Source organism: Bos mutus, chromosome X (genome assembly GCF_027580195.1).
Source record: "Bos mutus isolate GX-2022 chromosome X, NWIPB_WYAK_1.1, whole genome shotgun sequence".
NCBI classification, from domain to species: domain Eukaryota; kingdom Metazoa; phylum Chordata; class Mammalia; order Artiodactyla; family Bovidae; genus Bos; species Bos mutus.
In genome coordinates, this window is record NC_091646.1 from 80,491,373 (window position 1) to 80,506,469 (window position 15,097).

A 15,097-nucleotide genomic window follows, 5' to 3' on the forward strand; every position below is an offset into this window, starting at 1 on the left:
ACATTTTAATGCTATCACTTGGGTTGAATGTGTGACTTCTGGTAAACCATATTGGACAATGTGGCAGGACTTAATTTAAGATAGGACAATACAACAGGGATAGACTTTACAGCCTATTATGCTGTGGGGAACTTAGACAATATAGACAAATGAAAATATAATAAATAAACTAAACTCCATCTGCACTTCATCTGTATTAATATTTATTTAAAAAATTCTTAGCTACAAACAAAACTCAGTTCTTGAAGTAGCTATCCCAAGCAAAATTATGTGGCTAGAACCTAGTACATAACAGTGTCCAGACCCACACTGTTGTCAGAAAGCAAAGCATATATCCAAGACAGTGATATCTGGAGGAAAAAAGGGTAACCATAGAAAACGTGAGAGAAAGAGGTAATCATATTGCTTTCAGCCTCAACAGGAGGCAACTTAGAGTGTGTTAGTTGTCTAAGCTAGGGTCCAAAATTCCTCAATTTAAACTGTCCTGTTAATTAATTAATTATCAAGAGATTAACAATGACACTGTTTGCCATATAGGGGAGAGTGGAGCTCCATGCATGTTTACTGTTTTCTCTCTTGGAGAGTGGCATTTGGCACAAACCTGTCATCTTGAAAAGTTAAGAGATTTTCTGGGATGACACCCCTAGTTCTCAGGTCATCCTTATTTCTATTTGAAACCACTTATATCCGTGTTGTGAAACCCATGCTTCTGGCATCCCAACATTGCCATGAGGATGGACTTGGTGTGATGACCCAGCCTTCACACTCTTGTGAGCAGCCACCTCCTCCTAAAGTAAGCATGGCTCTGAGCTTGGTTCAAAATCTTGCTGAAGGAGTTTCCTATTGCTACCAAAACAAATTACCACAAACTTAGCAGATTAAAATACATGTGCACTCTTTTACAGTTCTTGAGGTGAGATGTCCCACAAAGGTCTTGTTGCTGTTGTTCAGTTGCTCAGTCATGTCCGACTCTTTGATACTCCATGGACTGCAGCACACCAGGCTTACCTGTCTTTCACTATCTCCCCAAGTTTGCTCACTTTCATGTCCGTTGGGTCAGTGATGCCATTCAACCATCTCATCCTCTGACACCTCCTTCTGTTTTTGCCTTCAGTCTTTACCAGCATGAGGGTCTTTTCCAATGAGTTGGCTCTTAGCACCAGGTAGCCAAAGTATTGGAGCTTCAGCACCAGCCCTTCCAATGAATATTCAGGGATGATTTCCTTTAGGGTTGACTGGTTTGATCTCCTTTCTGTCCAAGGGACTCTCTAGAGTCTTCTTTAGCACCACAGTTTGAAAGCATCAGTTCTTTGGCACTCAGCTTTCTTTATGGTCCAACTTTCACATCCATACATGACTACTGGAAAAACCATAGCTTTGACTACAAACCTTTGTTGGTAAAATAATGTCTCTGCTTTTTAATATGCTGTCTAGGTTTGTCATAGCTTTCCTTCCAAGGAGCAACCATCTCTGAATTTCATGGCTGCAGTTACCATCTGTAGTGATTTTGGAGACCAAGAAAATCAAATCTGTCACTGTTTCCAGTTTTTCCTCATCTATTTGCCATGAAATGATGGGACAAGATGCCATGATCTTCGTTTTTTGAATGTTGAGTTTGTTTCAAGCTAGTTTTTTGACACTCCTCTTCCTCATCAAGAAGCTCTTTAGTTCGTCTTCACTTTCTGCCATTAGGGTGGTATCATCTGCATATCTGAGGTTGTTGATATTTCTCCCAGCAATCTTGATTCCAGCTTGTGATTCATCCAGCCTGGCATTTCACATGATGTACTCTGCATATAAGTTAAATAAGCAGGGTGACAATATACAGCCTTGATGTACTCCTTCCCCAATTTTGAAGAAGTCTGTTCTTCCATGTCTGGTTCTTACTGTTGCTTCTTGACCAGCACACAGGTTTCTCAGGAGGCAGGTAAGGTGGTCTGGTATTCCTATCTCTTTAAGAATTTTCCACAGTTTGTTGTGACTCAGAACTTACTAGCAGTTAAAAATCAAGTGTTACCAGGCTTGTTCCTGTCTATTGGCTCCAGGGCAGAATCTGTTTGGTGCTCATTTGAGCTGTTGGCAGAATTCAATTCCTTGCATTGTTGGACTAAGGTCCCCAGTTTCTTGCTGGCTATAAACTGAAGCTAACTACATTCCTTGGTTTATGGCCCCTCTTCTGCTTTCAAAGTCAGAAACATGGGTCAGGTCCTTCTCACAACATATTTCTCTGACCTACTCTTCTTCACTGTAAAAACAAAATTAATTAAATTAATTAATTAATTTTAATTGGAGGCTAATTACTTTACAATACTGTAGTAGTTTTTGCCATACATTGACATGAATTAGCCAAGGGTGTATATTTGTCCCCCCATCCCGAACTCCCCTCCCACCTCCCTCACCATCTCATCCCTCTGGGTTGTCCCAGTGCACTGGCTTCAAGTGCCCTGTTTCATGCATCGAACTTGGATTGGTCATCTATTTCACATATGGTAATATACATGTTTCACTGCTCTTCTCTCAAATCATCCTGCCCTCCCCTTCTCCCATAGAATCCAAAAGTCTGTTCTTTTTTTTTTTAGTCTGTATTTTTCTTTTTTTTTGTACATGATTTTGGAATTACGGGTTTATTTATTTTTATTTATTTTTTTATATTTATTTTTTTACTTTACAATTTGGCAGGGGAAGGTAAACTCATAGAATGAGTTTGGCAGTTTACCTTCCCCTGCAATTTTCTGGAAGAGTTTGAGTAGGATAGGTGTTAGCTCTTCTCTAAATTTTTGGTAGAATTCACGTGTGAAGCCATCTGGTCCTGGGCTTTTGTTTGTTGGAAGATTTTTTATTATAGTTTTGATTTCTGTGCTTGTGATGAGTCTGTTCAGATCTTCTATTTTTTCCTGGTTCAGTTTTGGAAGGTTATACTTTTCTAAGAACTTGTCCATTTCTTCCAAGTTCTCCATTTTATTGGCATATAGTTGCTCATAGTAGTCTCTTATGATCCTTTCTTTGTATTTCTGTGTTGTCTGTTGTGATTTCTCCATTTTCATTTCTAATTTTGCTGATTTGATTCTTCTCTCTTTTTTTCTTGATGAGTCTGGCTAATGGTTTTTCTATTTTATTTATCTTCTCAAAGAACCAGCTTTTACTTTTGTTGATTTTTGCTATAGTGTTCTTTTTTTCTTTTTCAAATTTTCTCCTCTGATTTTTATGATTTCTTTCTTTCTCCTAACTTTGGGGTTCTTCATTTCTTCTTTTTATAGTTGCTTTAGCTATAGAGTTAGGTTATTTATTTGATGTTTCTCTTGTTTCTTGAGGTAAGCTTGTATTGCTATGAACCTTCCTCTTAGCACTGCTTTTCCTGAATCCCATAGTTTTTGAGTTGCTGTGTTTTCATTTTCATTTGTTTAAAGACTCATGTGATTGTGATTAGACTGGGCTCTCGCTGTTGCTGATCCCTGGGGAGCTCCTTTTTTTGTTGTCAGTTTTCAAGCTCAGCTGTCCATTTTCTTTAACTTCAAAACTATTTTATAAAAATGTGGAACAAATGTTTCAAATTCAAACAAACTAAAGAGACCACAACACACAATACAGGAAATTGACTGGCTCTTGGTTTTAAAAATGAAAAAAAGACATTTGGGGGACAACTAGGGAAATCTTAATATGGCTTGGATGATATTATTAGAAGATATTAAAATTTTATTGTAAGAATATTATTGTTCATTTCCTTAGGTGTGATAAAAGTGTTATGTCAGTTATGCCTCAATAAAACCAGGCAGGGGAAAAAAAAGAAATTCTGAATCTGAAAAAGCAGATCAATAATCCACAGTTCAATGATTCTTATCTACTTTCACCTCAAAGAATTGGATAATTCCACCATTAAAATCAATGTCTACTCTAGGCTTAACTCGATCTATTACTGTCTGGCCCCATTCTCTTGTTATGTGTCTCATCTTCCCTGCTTCTTTCTCTTGGTGTCCTAAGTCCATACATGTTCTGAACTTCTGCCCATGAGAACATGTTCACACATAATTTTGTTGCCTTGAAACTCATCTAAAATGCTTGAAGTAAAGATCTCTATAAATGTATAAAATTTGAATAAATATTTTATATTGCTTCCTAAAAAATAAAATGCTTGAAATACTTTGTGATATTCTTATCTCCCTTTCATAAATCTGTTTAAATGTTTTATATCCACTTAATATTATGGCATATAATATTTTTCTATTGCTGTTGTAACAAATTATCACAGATTTCAAGATTTAGTGATACAAATTTGTTATCTCACTGTTCTATAGGTCAGCAGTCTGGATTGGCTCAACTGGTTTCTCTGCTGAGTTTCACAAGGCTGTAATCAAGGTATTGGCCAGCTGGGCTCTTATCAGAGACTCTGGAATCTGTTTCCAAGCTCACTCAGGTTGTTGTTAAAATCTAGTTCTGTACTCTGGTAGACTTGAGGACTGTGACTCCTTGTCAGCTATCATCTGACAGGCTAAGGTAGCCCTTAGCTCCCAAAGGGCTCTTTCTAGTTCTTGCACATGGACCCTTACATCCTACCCTTGGAATCCCTCTGATTTCTGCCATATCTCTCTTGCTGACAGCCAGGATAGGTTTTCTGCTTTTAAAGGGCTCATGTTATTAGAATGGACCTACCCAGAAAAACCTGAATAATCTTCCCATCTTAAAGTCTGTACCCTTATTTACATCTGCAAAGTCCCTTTTATTGTGTAATATATTCACAGGTTCTAGGAATTAGAGTGTGAACATCTTTGGGGAGGGCACATTTTGCCTATATTATGTGGGTTTTCCCCCAGTTGCTCTAAATATAGACAGTCTAGGGTCAGCTTTTGGAGAACAGTTTTCTATGGGAATACCTGCTCATAGCATTGTAGATATGGACTCTTGTGGTTAGAGTAATTCCAATGCATTTTTTCTTCTCTCCCTATCTCTTCTTGGTTTCTTTGGGACCCAAACAACCTCTCCGACTTAGTAACAATTAATATATCCTTGTTTTCTAGTTACATCTTTAAGAAGCTTTAGATTCTTAAGTGTATCTTCTATTTCCCCTTCATCTCTGTGTAGTGTGTTCTCAAGATCACATTTTCCTAAGAAAATCCTTCTTTTCCCACCTTAAATAGTATATTTTCTTAGATCTTTTTCTTTCACTCTGTCACTGATCTTGTTCTGACAGGAAAACCAAAACTTTATTTTTTTAATGTTTTATTATGGGAAATTTCAAACATACACAAAATTAGAGAGAACACTATAACAAATACCTATGAATAATAATGAATCACTCAGTGAATTATCAACACTTTGCCAATTTTAATTAATCTATTAATACATTTTTCCTGTACATATTACTATACTGTATTGTCGCTAAATTGTGTCCAACTCTTTGCAATCCCATGGACTGCAGCACACCGGGCTCCTCTGTCCTTCACTATCTCCCAGAGTTTGCTCAAGTTCATGTCCATTGAGTCAGTGGTGCTAGCTAAACATCTCATTCTCTGCCACCTCCTTCTCTTTTTGCCTTCAATCTTTCCCAGCATCAGGGACTTTTCCAATAAGTCAGCTCTTTGCATCAGGTGGCCAAAGTATTGGATATTCAGCTTCAGAGTCAGTCCTTCTGATGAATGTTCAGGTTGATTTCCTTTAGGATTTATTGGTTTGATCTCTTTGTGATCCAAGGGACTCTGCAGAGTCTTCTCCAGCACCACAATTCAAAAGCATCAATTCTTCAATGCTCAGCCTTCTTTACAGTTCAACTCTCACATTCATACATCACTACTGGAAAAATCATAGCTTTGACTATATGTACCTTTGTCTGCAAAGTGATATCTCTGCTTTTTAATATGCTGTCTAGGTTTGTCATAGCTTTCCTTCCAGGGAGCAAGCATCTTTTAAATGTAATACTGTTTATTTAACTTCAAAAACATTTCAGCATTCTAAACATACAAAAAAATAACAACGTTGCAGATTGTGTTTAGTACAGAAGGTTCTTGAACTTTCACTGGTGCAGTGGCTCTTGGCTTTGCTTACAGTGAAGAGTTCTATGGTTTGTTTAAAAAAAAAAAAAAAAAAACAGCTTAAAAAACCACACTTCAACTAAAAAGGATCCAGAACACTTCTCATGCCAGGTGACCCTCCTCCTTTTCCACAGCTAAGAATGGCAATGGGATGCTATGTCACTATATACAAAAACATGACAACCTGAAGATAAATGGATGCCCCACAGTGCACACCCTGAGCTACGGCCCCTCCAGAAGGCATCACCCCCACAGCCTCCACACCAAGCAAGGAGCATCAAGAGTGTGTCTTGGTTGCTTTGTTCTTTTTTTTCACAAACTATAGCTATGTAATCAGTTGAGAACTCGGGATTTCTAGCCAATGACCATAGAGTTAACACACCACCTTCCAAATTAAAAAAAAAAATGCCAGAAATATTTTTAAATGTCTTGTCACACCAACAGCAAAGTGCACAGAGTGAGGAGAAGATGAGAGCCTTTTCATTTTAAAAATGTTTGGAAATATGTATAACTTTGATACAGTTTCCAGGTGCTCCATACATCCATGGCCACTTCATGTAAACCACTGCTAATTGCTAGAGCACTTTGAGAGACTACAATATGATCATGATCCAGTTGGGTAATTAAACCTAATGAGGGCAACAGACATGTCTTGGGTGAGAGGTGTGTCAATCATGGTGCTCCCTACTCTAAGGTTTTCACAAGGAGACAGACAGATCAACAGTTTTTTTTTAAATTCATCCTCTTCCTCCTTATCCTCTTCCTCTTCCACCTTTTTCTGGACAACTTTAGCAGGACCCTTGGTACCATCAAACTCCCCTTTATAGTCTGCAACATCCTTCTCATACTTCTTTAGCTTTGCATCCTTGTTGATGTATAGCTGCTTCTTACTGTCACTTAAGTTATTCCACATCTCACCCAGCTTCTTTGCCACATCTCCAATAGAGATGCCAGGGTTTGTAGACTTGATTTTGGAGCAGAATTCAGAGAAAAATAGGAAAAATCCAGACGGTGGTCTCTTGGGGGCATTAGGGTCCTTCTTCTTGCCTCCCTTAGCTGATCCATAATCCTTCATTTCCTGATTATAGTGCACTTTATCTGCCTTTGCCATTTCATCAAATGTAGACTTCTCTTTCCCAGACATGGTCTTCCATCTCTCAGAGCATTTCTTGGAAAACTCAGCAAAATTGACAGGGACCTTGGGGGTTTTCTTATGTTTCTTTCTGCACATCTGCACAAAGAAGGCATGAGCAGACATCTTGCCCTTTGGTTTCTCAGGATCACCTTTAGCCATCTTGACTGTATTATTCACTAGTCTGTGCAGCCCAGGGCATGATGCATAGCTCAGTACTCCACAGCCTCGTGTAGCTGCATCCACAAGAGTTGCCTCCAAGGAGCAAGCATCTTTTAATTTCATGGCTGCAGTCACTGTCTGCATTGATTTTGGAGCCCAAGAAAATAAAATCTGTCACTTCTTCCACTTTTTCCCCTTCTATTTTCCATGAAGTGATGGGACCGGATGCCATGATCTTAGTTTTTTTAAATGTTGAGTTTCAAGCCAGCTTTTTCATGCTCCTCTTTCACCCTCATCAAGAGGCTCTTTATTTTTTTTTTTTAAATTTGATGAAATTTTATTATAAAAGTAACACAATTTGGTTGTTTTTGTGATATACAACATTCTAAATAATAATTGGAATTATGACTGCTAATATTATGCCAGGATATTTCATGGAAGGTATTGATAAATTTTTAGAAATTTCATACAGTCTGTGAATACATACATTAATAATATTTATCCATACAAATAAAGCCTAGGGAAGGTTAAGCATCACTTTTTATTTGACAATGTTATTCATGCAGTTTAACACATCAAACAAACCTAATTCGTTTAACATCTCTCTTTTTACAAAGAGAGGAAAAAAAAAACTCTTTGAGAGTTCCTCTTCACTCTCTGCCATTAGGGTAGTATCATCTGCATGTCTGAGGTTGTTGATATCTCTCCCAGCAATTTTGATTCCAGCTTGTGATTCATCCAACCTGGCATTTCACACGATGTACTCTGCATATAAATTAAATAAGTAAGGTGACAATATATAGCCTTGTTGTAGTCCTTTCCCAATTTTGAACCAGTCTGCTGTTCCATGTCTGGTTCTTACTGTTGCTTCTTGACCTGCATACAGGTTTCTCAGGAAACAGGTAAGATGGTCTGGTATTCCCATCTCTTTATTTAGAAATTTTCCACAGTTTGTTGTGATCCACACAGCCAGAGGTTTTAGCACAGTCAATGAAGCAGATGCTTTTCTGGTATTCCCTTGCTTTCTCTATGATCCAACAAATGACATGCCTCTTTCAGTCTGTGTCTAATAGCCCTGAAGTGAGTTTCTTGTAGGCAGGATATTGAAGGGTATTGTTTTTATCCAATCAACCACTTTAAGTCTTTTGACCAGAGCATTTATTCTGTTGACATTTAAAGTAATTGTTGATAATTATGTACTTATTTTCGTTTTTGTCCTGTTTCACAGTGGTTCTGGTAATTATGCTCTGTTCATTTCTTCTTCATTTTGTTTCTACATATGGTTTGATGACTTTATTTAGCAGTACGTTTTTGCGTCTTTCTTTTTGGTTTTTGTGTATCTATTATATTAATAGGTCTTTGATTTGTGGTTACACTGGGGTTCATATATGTGTAAAAAGTGTGAAAGTGTTAGTTGCTCACTCATGTCTGATTCTTTGCGACCCCGTGGACTTTAGCCTGCCAGGCTCCTCTGTCCATGGGATTCTCCAGGCAAGAATACTGAGTGGGTAGCCATTCCCTTCTCCAGGGGATCTTCCTAACCCAGGGATCAAACCCAGGTCTCCTGCATTGCAGGTGGATTCTTTACTGTCTAAGCCACTATAGAATGTGGCCTGGAATATTAAGCTAGTCTCAAACATCATGTCATATCACTCACAAATATATTAGTATGAAACATTATTCTGAAAGAAACCCAATACCTTGATTTTGTGAGCAAATCATATTCTTTGAGAAGGCGGTCTTTAAAGTATTTTTGCTTAGTGTTTGGAATTTTAATAATTTTAAGACATGTTTCTCCACCTCAATACAAGAAGATGCTATAGCCTATATACGGTAAGGACTCTCATTTCTCTAGCTGTACCTTGATAAAAATCATCTGCTTTCCTAGGTTAAGCTGGGTCTTTAAAATCCAAAGTCATGGTCGTGGTTTATGTTATTAGTTAATCCAGAGCCAGCCTGAGACCATGTGGAGATGGTGTATGTGTGGTGGTCTGGGAGTCTGTGGATGTGCCGCAAAAATTAAAAAAGGCAGCTCCTCCAGAGTTTTCCCTTGCCTCTGGGATAGGATGCAATTCAAATCAAGATAACAGTGCTGATCAAATTCCATCTACTGAATGTAAAGATATAATCTGACTTCTTAGTACTCACCTGGAACTTAGCTACTTTTGCAGTTAAAATCCCCAGCCTATGGTCCTGGCTAAGAATTAAGAAAAAGGGAGTAAAATTTTTTCAGTCCTCTGATGCTGCTTTGAAGCTGTTTTGAGGTAAACCTTAACAAGTACCAAAATATTCTTTTCCTGATACCCTAATCCCTGTTTCCGCCACAAAAGCATCCACAGTCTGTTCTTACTAGGACCCACTTCGGCCCACCTGCTTTTAGACACCAGCCACAGTTGTAAGGTCAAAAACCTATGAGGCCTATGCTTTCTAAAGTTGCCATCTATTAGAAGCAGTCGTACGCCTGCAGACGCCAATCATAATATAAACTTCTGCAAATTCCCATAGTCAATGATATGTATGGCCAGTGCTTTCTAAGGTGCCTACTCTTACAAAAAAAAAAAAAGCAGTTGCAACACCTATGCATGCCAGCCACCATACTCCCATACGGAGAACTGCCTCCCTCAAATGTTACTCTAGATCTCAAATGCCAGTCCTTGTAACCATTTCCAAAGTTTTTTTACCCATAGGATCTCTCTAAAGGTCCTATAATTACCTCATTATCTCCCTTTGAATTTCAAACTAATGGATATATATATAAATATTGAAAGTTACTGTTGACAAGACTGGCTTAGAGAATGGGTCTGTGGCCTGCAGTCTGAAACAGGTTTTCAACTTTTTCATCCCAAGCCTAGACTACAACTTACCGAGGGTGACCTCACCCTGCTGAGCTCACCCAAGTGGGGCTGACCACATGGAGGTGCAGAGAGGAGGACACAAACTTGATATGAACAAGTGAGCTCTGAAAAATAGAGAGCATAATGCTCAACAGGGCCTGAGCAATAAGCCTGCAATGACATTTTGGAATCTTATCCATCAGTCACTGTGGGAAAGAGGTGAGTAAAGGCAGGAGTAGGACAGTGGGTGCTAAGTTCTCTTCCCAATACTTCTGAAAGGGCAAAAGCTTCTACTTCAGGTACAGATGGGAATACTTGGAAGGGAAATATTATGTAATTAATAAGTATAGTCAAAGAAAAAGCACCAAGAGAAGGGCTCCCTCCCCAAGATATCAAGCTTTCTCCAGTGGCCAGCCTTACATCCTCACTACATGACTGGAACAAATAAGAACACAGTGATATATAGAAATGGGTGCTCCAGTGCCCAGTAAAAACAGTGGAACCTACTGCTTTCACTCCATGAACACCTCTTAAGAGTCTTACCTGATTACTGTGGCCATCTGGGAGAGAGAGATTTAAAGTCAATTTAAGCCCAGTTATTTGATGGTGGTTTTAGACTTCAAGTCCAAATGCAAGATAGAGGATAGAGGAGAGCTTAGAACAGAGCTTGCAAACTGGTAGTCTGCTAAACAAATCCAGTCTACAGATGTGTTTGATTTGGCCCATATTTTTAAATTACTTGTCAGCATATAAAAATTGGTAGAGTTCATGTAAAAACTCAGATTTTATGGCTTCTCTGGAAAAGTCAGGAGATTCTGGCCATACGGATGTGCATTTCTGTATGGCAAAATCAGCTGGACAGAAAAGGCATTGCTCCTCTTAGGAAGAGGCACAGTGTCCATGTAGGCTTTTGTGTGACCTACCTAGCCCTTGCCTATATTTGAGCTTGTGATCTCTGATTTAAACTGACCAACATTAAGATATTGTTTGTGATCTGAAAGACATGCAAATCATCCATATCCAAAAGTGTTTAATCATGTCAGAGCAAGTATTTGGCAATGTGGAGGGTACCAGGGAGGTGTGTGCCAGGAATCTGACCATGTATCAGGAGGGGGAAGGATAAGCAAGCAGACATCTGTCTGTGTAACAAGGATGGGAGGATTGTTACGAAAGGCAGAAGAAAAGGGGGCCATAGCCTGCAGTGTGGAGAAGCAGGCTAGGCAGGTAACAGCGGGAGTCAATTACAGTCAAATGTTGCTAGGGCAACTCAGGCTCCATGAACAGCCTGGAGAGCCTCTGGCCTTCTTACTGCTAAGGCAGGTGATTTAGGAAGCCAGAGCTCTGAGGTCAGCAAAGCTTATGAGAAAAAAGATAAGGCTGTAGAAGCACTGTCTTGGTGTTAGGGCTCAAGTGTTGGTACAGATGCAGATGGAGCCAGAACATTGCACACTGACCCACTGGTAGCCACTCTAAAGGCCTCTGTAATTGAAAACCATTACATCTTCCCACTTAAGGGCATTTTTTTCCCTAAACTATAGGTTGTAACACATTGGTGGGCAGTGACATTGATTTAGTGGGATGGAGATCATAATTTTTTAATGAAAAAAAGTACAATTGTTTAAAAGAGTTGTATTACACACAGTAAATACTGTTTTTTGAAACGCTGATTTCAGGTATGTGTTTGTGCATATGTGTGCAGGTACATATATACTGAGTTGTGATGTTAAATATATTTCTTACTCTGTGAATTGAGCTCAGAAAAGTTTGAGAGCCCCTGTCACAGGCTACAGAGTGAGTCATCATGGCCAGCTGACTGTATGTACCTAATTTGGCATGTCTAGTGGATTTTTTTCTCTCTTGCTTTTGTTTTTGGTGTTGTGAGTAAGAATGGCAGATGTAGGCCAATTATAGCCTTCTAAGGAGGACTTTCTGGTATTACAAAAAACACAGGTAATGTTGCCAGCTGAGAAACAGGTTTTGGGGTGTGGCTTCCTACAAGAGGCACAACTCCACCTGGCTGCTCAAGACTCTCTCGCCTGAGAGTGGTAGCACCACAGGTAAACATACAAATGAAGCCAAAAGAAGAGACTGCTCTGCAGCACTGGACCCCAAGTCTGTTCTTGTCTGGGATTTTCCAGGGTTTCTAGGAGCAACATCATTCCCATAAATTTTTTTGCATGGCCCACACTGTTGGTACCCTACCCAACGGACATCCTACAATTTTTTCCTTTCTAATATAGTCCCCACTTTTGTGAATGTTTAGAGCAATCCTGTGCATCTTGGGAGCTGGGATTCTCAAGTGAAGACCTACCTACAAAATGCCAGCCCCCAATTTTTATTATATTCAAAAGACATAACAACTACTTAGTCAACTCATTATTAAAGTTTTTAAACAACAGACATAGAAAACAAAGGGGCAAAGGGGGAGGGATAAATCAACAGTCTGGGATTAATAAATACACACTACTCTATATAAAATAAATAACCAACAAGAACCTACTGTATAACACAGGGAAGTATATTCAATATCTTAAAATTATCTATAGTGGAAAAGAATCTAAAAATATACACAACTGAAATATATATAACTGAATCACTTTGCTCTACACCTGAAACTAACACAACATTGTTAATCAACTATACTTCAATTTTTTAAAAGTTTCTGAATGTATAATCTCAATTTCTAAACCTAGTTGGTAACTAACAGTTTGCAGACTAGTACCAGTCCAGGGGTCATAATGCAAGTGGCACTTGTCTGAGGCAACTAATCATGGTAATTCTATTTAACTTGCCAAATTGTTGGCTTCAATATAAGCATGAGACATGACTTTTGGCCATTGAGCTACGGGGCGGGGGGCGGGGGGAGGCTCATGGGAAAAGTTTCTTTTAGTCATAATAAGGGATACATGGCAGTTAGCCTCTTGACGTTGGTATAAGACTATATGATGACTAAGTAGTTGTGGCCATCTCAGGATCATAAGGTGAAGGACCATAGGCTGAGGATGGTGGAACAGGATGGAAGTAAGTCAGCACTTAATGATGTTTCTGAGCTATTGAATCATCTACTCTTGAATACCTCCATCTATGTATATATGGAGCTTCTCAGGTGGCTCAGTGGTAAAGAATCTGCCTGCCAATGCGGGAGATGCAAGAGACATGGGTCCGATCCTTGGGTTGGGAAGATCCACTGGAGCAGGAAATTCCAGTATTCTTGCCTGGGAAAATACATAGACAGAGAAGCCTGGCGGGCTACCGTCCATGGGGTTGCAAAGAGTCAGACACGACTAAGCGACTGAGCACATGTATGTATGGGAGATGATGAAATGGCCTTACTGGTTGATTCACTTTGTGTTGGCTTTGCCACTACTTGCAACTGAAAGAATTCTAACTGATGCACTTGCAGGACATGACAGGGTTAACTAGCTTGAGTACAGAGGCCTAGCTGTACCTAGGATATTTTATAGTGAGCTTAGAATTTTCAGAAGAAATTGTTCAAATTAAAACAGTTAAACAAAGCTGCAGTTGTGTACTGACCCAAAAGACATAGCATGTGTCATTCTAATTCTAGAATCTTTTTTTGCATTTTATTTTTAATTAACAGACAGGAAATTTGATTTTTGTGTATACAGTTCCATTTTAACACACACATAGATTTATGTAACTGCCACTGTAAACAGGATACAGTACAGTTCCATCACCCCAGAAAACTCATGTATGCTATTGCTTTGAAGTCACACTCTCCTCCCATTCCTAGCCACTGATTTGTTCTCCATCACTATACTTTTATCCTTTTAAAGATGTCATATAAATGAAAGTATACAGTATGTAATGTTTTGAGATCATCTTCTTTCACTCAGCCCAATACCTTTCAGATTGATTCAAGTTGTTGCATGTTTTTTCCTTTTTATCATTGAGTAATATTCCACTGGATGAATGTACCACAGTTTTGTTTATCCATTCATTCCACAAAGGATATTTGTTATTATCCAGATGTTGGTGATTATGAATAGAACACTTTAAGTTTTTGTGTACAGTATCTGTGTGAACATAAGTTTTTATTTCTCCAGTGTAAATATCTAGGATTGGGATTATTGGGCCATTAACTTCCCAGGTGGTGCTAGTGGTAAAGAACCCACGTGCCAATGCAGGAGATGTAAGAGATGCAGGTTCGATCCCTGGGTCTGGAAGATCCCCTGGAGGAGGGCACGGCAACCCACTCCAATATTCTTGCCTGGAAAATCCCATGGACAGAGGAGTCTGGCAGGCTACAGTCCATGGGGTTGCAAAGAGTCGGACATGACTAAAACAAAGTAGCACACACTAGCATACATGCATGTTAAGTGTATATTTAACTTTATATGAAACTACCTAATTCTTTTCCAGGGTGGCTGTACTATTTTGCATGCCTGCTAGCAATATAAAAGTTCCAGATGTTTGTCTATGTTTTCTTCCAAAAATTTTATAGTCTTTTTATTGACATTCAGATCTATGATCCACTTTAAGTTAATTTTTATACAAGATGTGAGGTTTTGGTCAAGGTTCATTTCTTACACATGGATATCCAATCATTCCAATATCACACATACCATTTGTTGAAAAGACTGTCATTTCTCCATTGAGTTCTTTGCACCTTGTCAAAAAATCAATTGACCATATTTATGTAGGTCTATTTCTGTATTCTCTATTCTGTTGCATTGCTCTACATGTCTGTCACTTCTCTAATACCACAATGTCTTGATTACTGAGCTGTACAGTAAGCCTTAAAATCAGATGGTGTGATTCTTCCACCTTTATCAATATTCTCAACATAATTTTGGTTATTCTACTTCCTTTGCCTGTCCACATAAATTTCAGAGTCAACTCATCCTGTCCATAAACATGGTATATTTCTCCAGTTATTTAGGTCTTTGGAGATTTCTTTCATCAACATTTTTGCAGTTTTAGCA

The 15,097-nt window shown here is 38.7% G+C and overlaps 1 protein-coding gene and 1 long non-coding RNA gene across 2 annotated transcripts in view; both read right to left on the reverse strand.

The window, feature by feature from the left end:
* Window positions 1–256: 256 nt before the first annotated feature.
* LOC138986354 (uncharacterized) overlaps window positions 257–15,097 on the reverse strand; it is a 28,464-nt gene continuing 13,623 nt past the window's right edge. The window contains exon 3 of the long non-coding RNA XR_011463186.1: window positions 257–2,245. This is a non-coding gene — a long non-coding RNA (uncharacterized lncRNA). The remainder of the gene's footprint in view (window positions 2,246–15,097) is intronic.
* Window positions 6,628–7,335, reverse strand: LOC102287097 (high mobility group protein B3). The gene has a single exon (XM_005888472.2). It carries the CDS (start codon window positions 7,315–7,317, stop codon window positions 6,628–6,630), a length of 690 nt encoding a protein of 229 aa, XP_005888534.2. The 5' UTR covers window positions 7,318–7,335.

What these genes read in the sequence shown, in the direction of transcription:
- LOC102287097 (XM_005888472.2), bottom strand. Translation starts at nt 7,317, where the DNA reads ATGGCTAAAGGTGATCCTGAGAAACCAAAGGGCAAGATGTCTGCTCAT.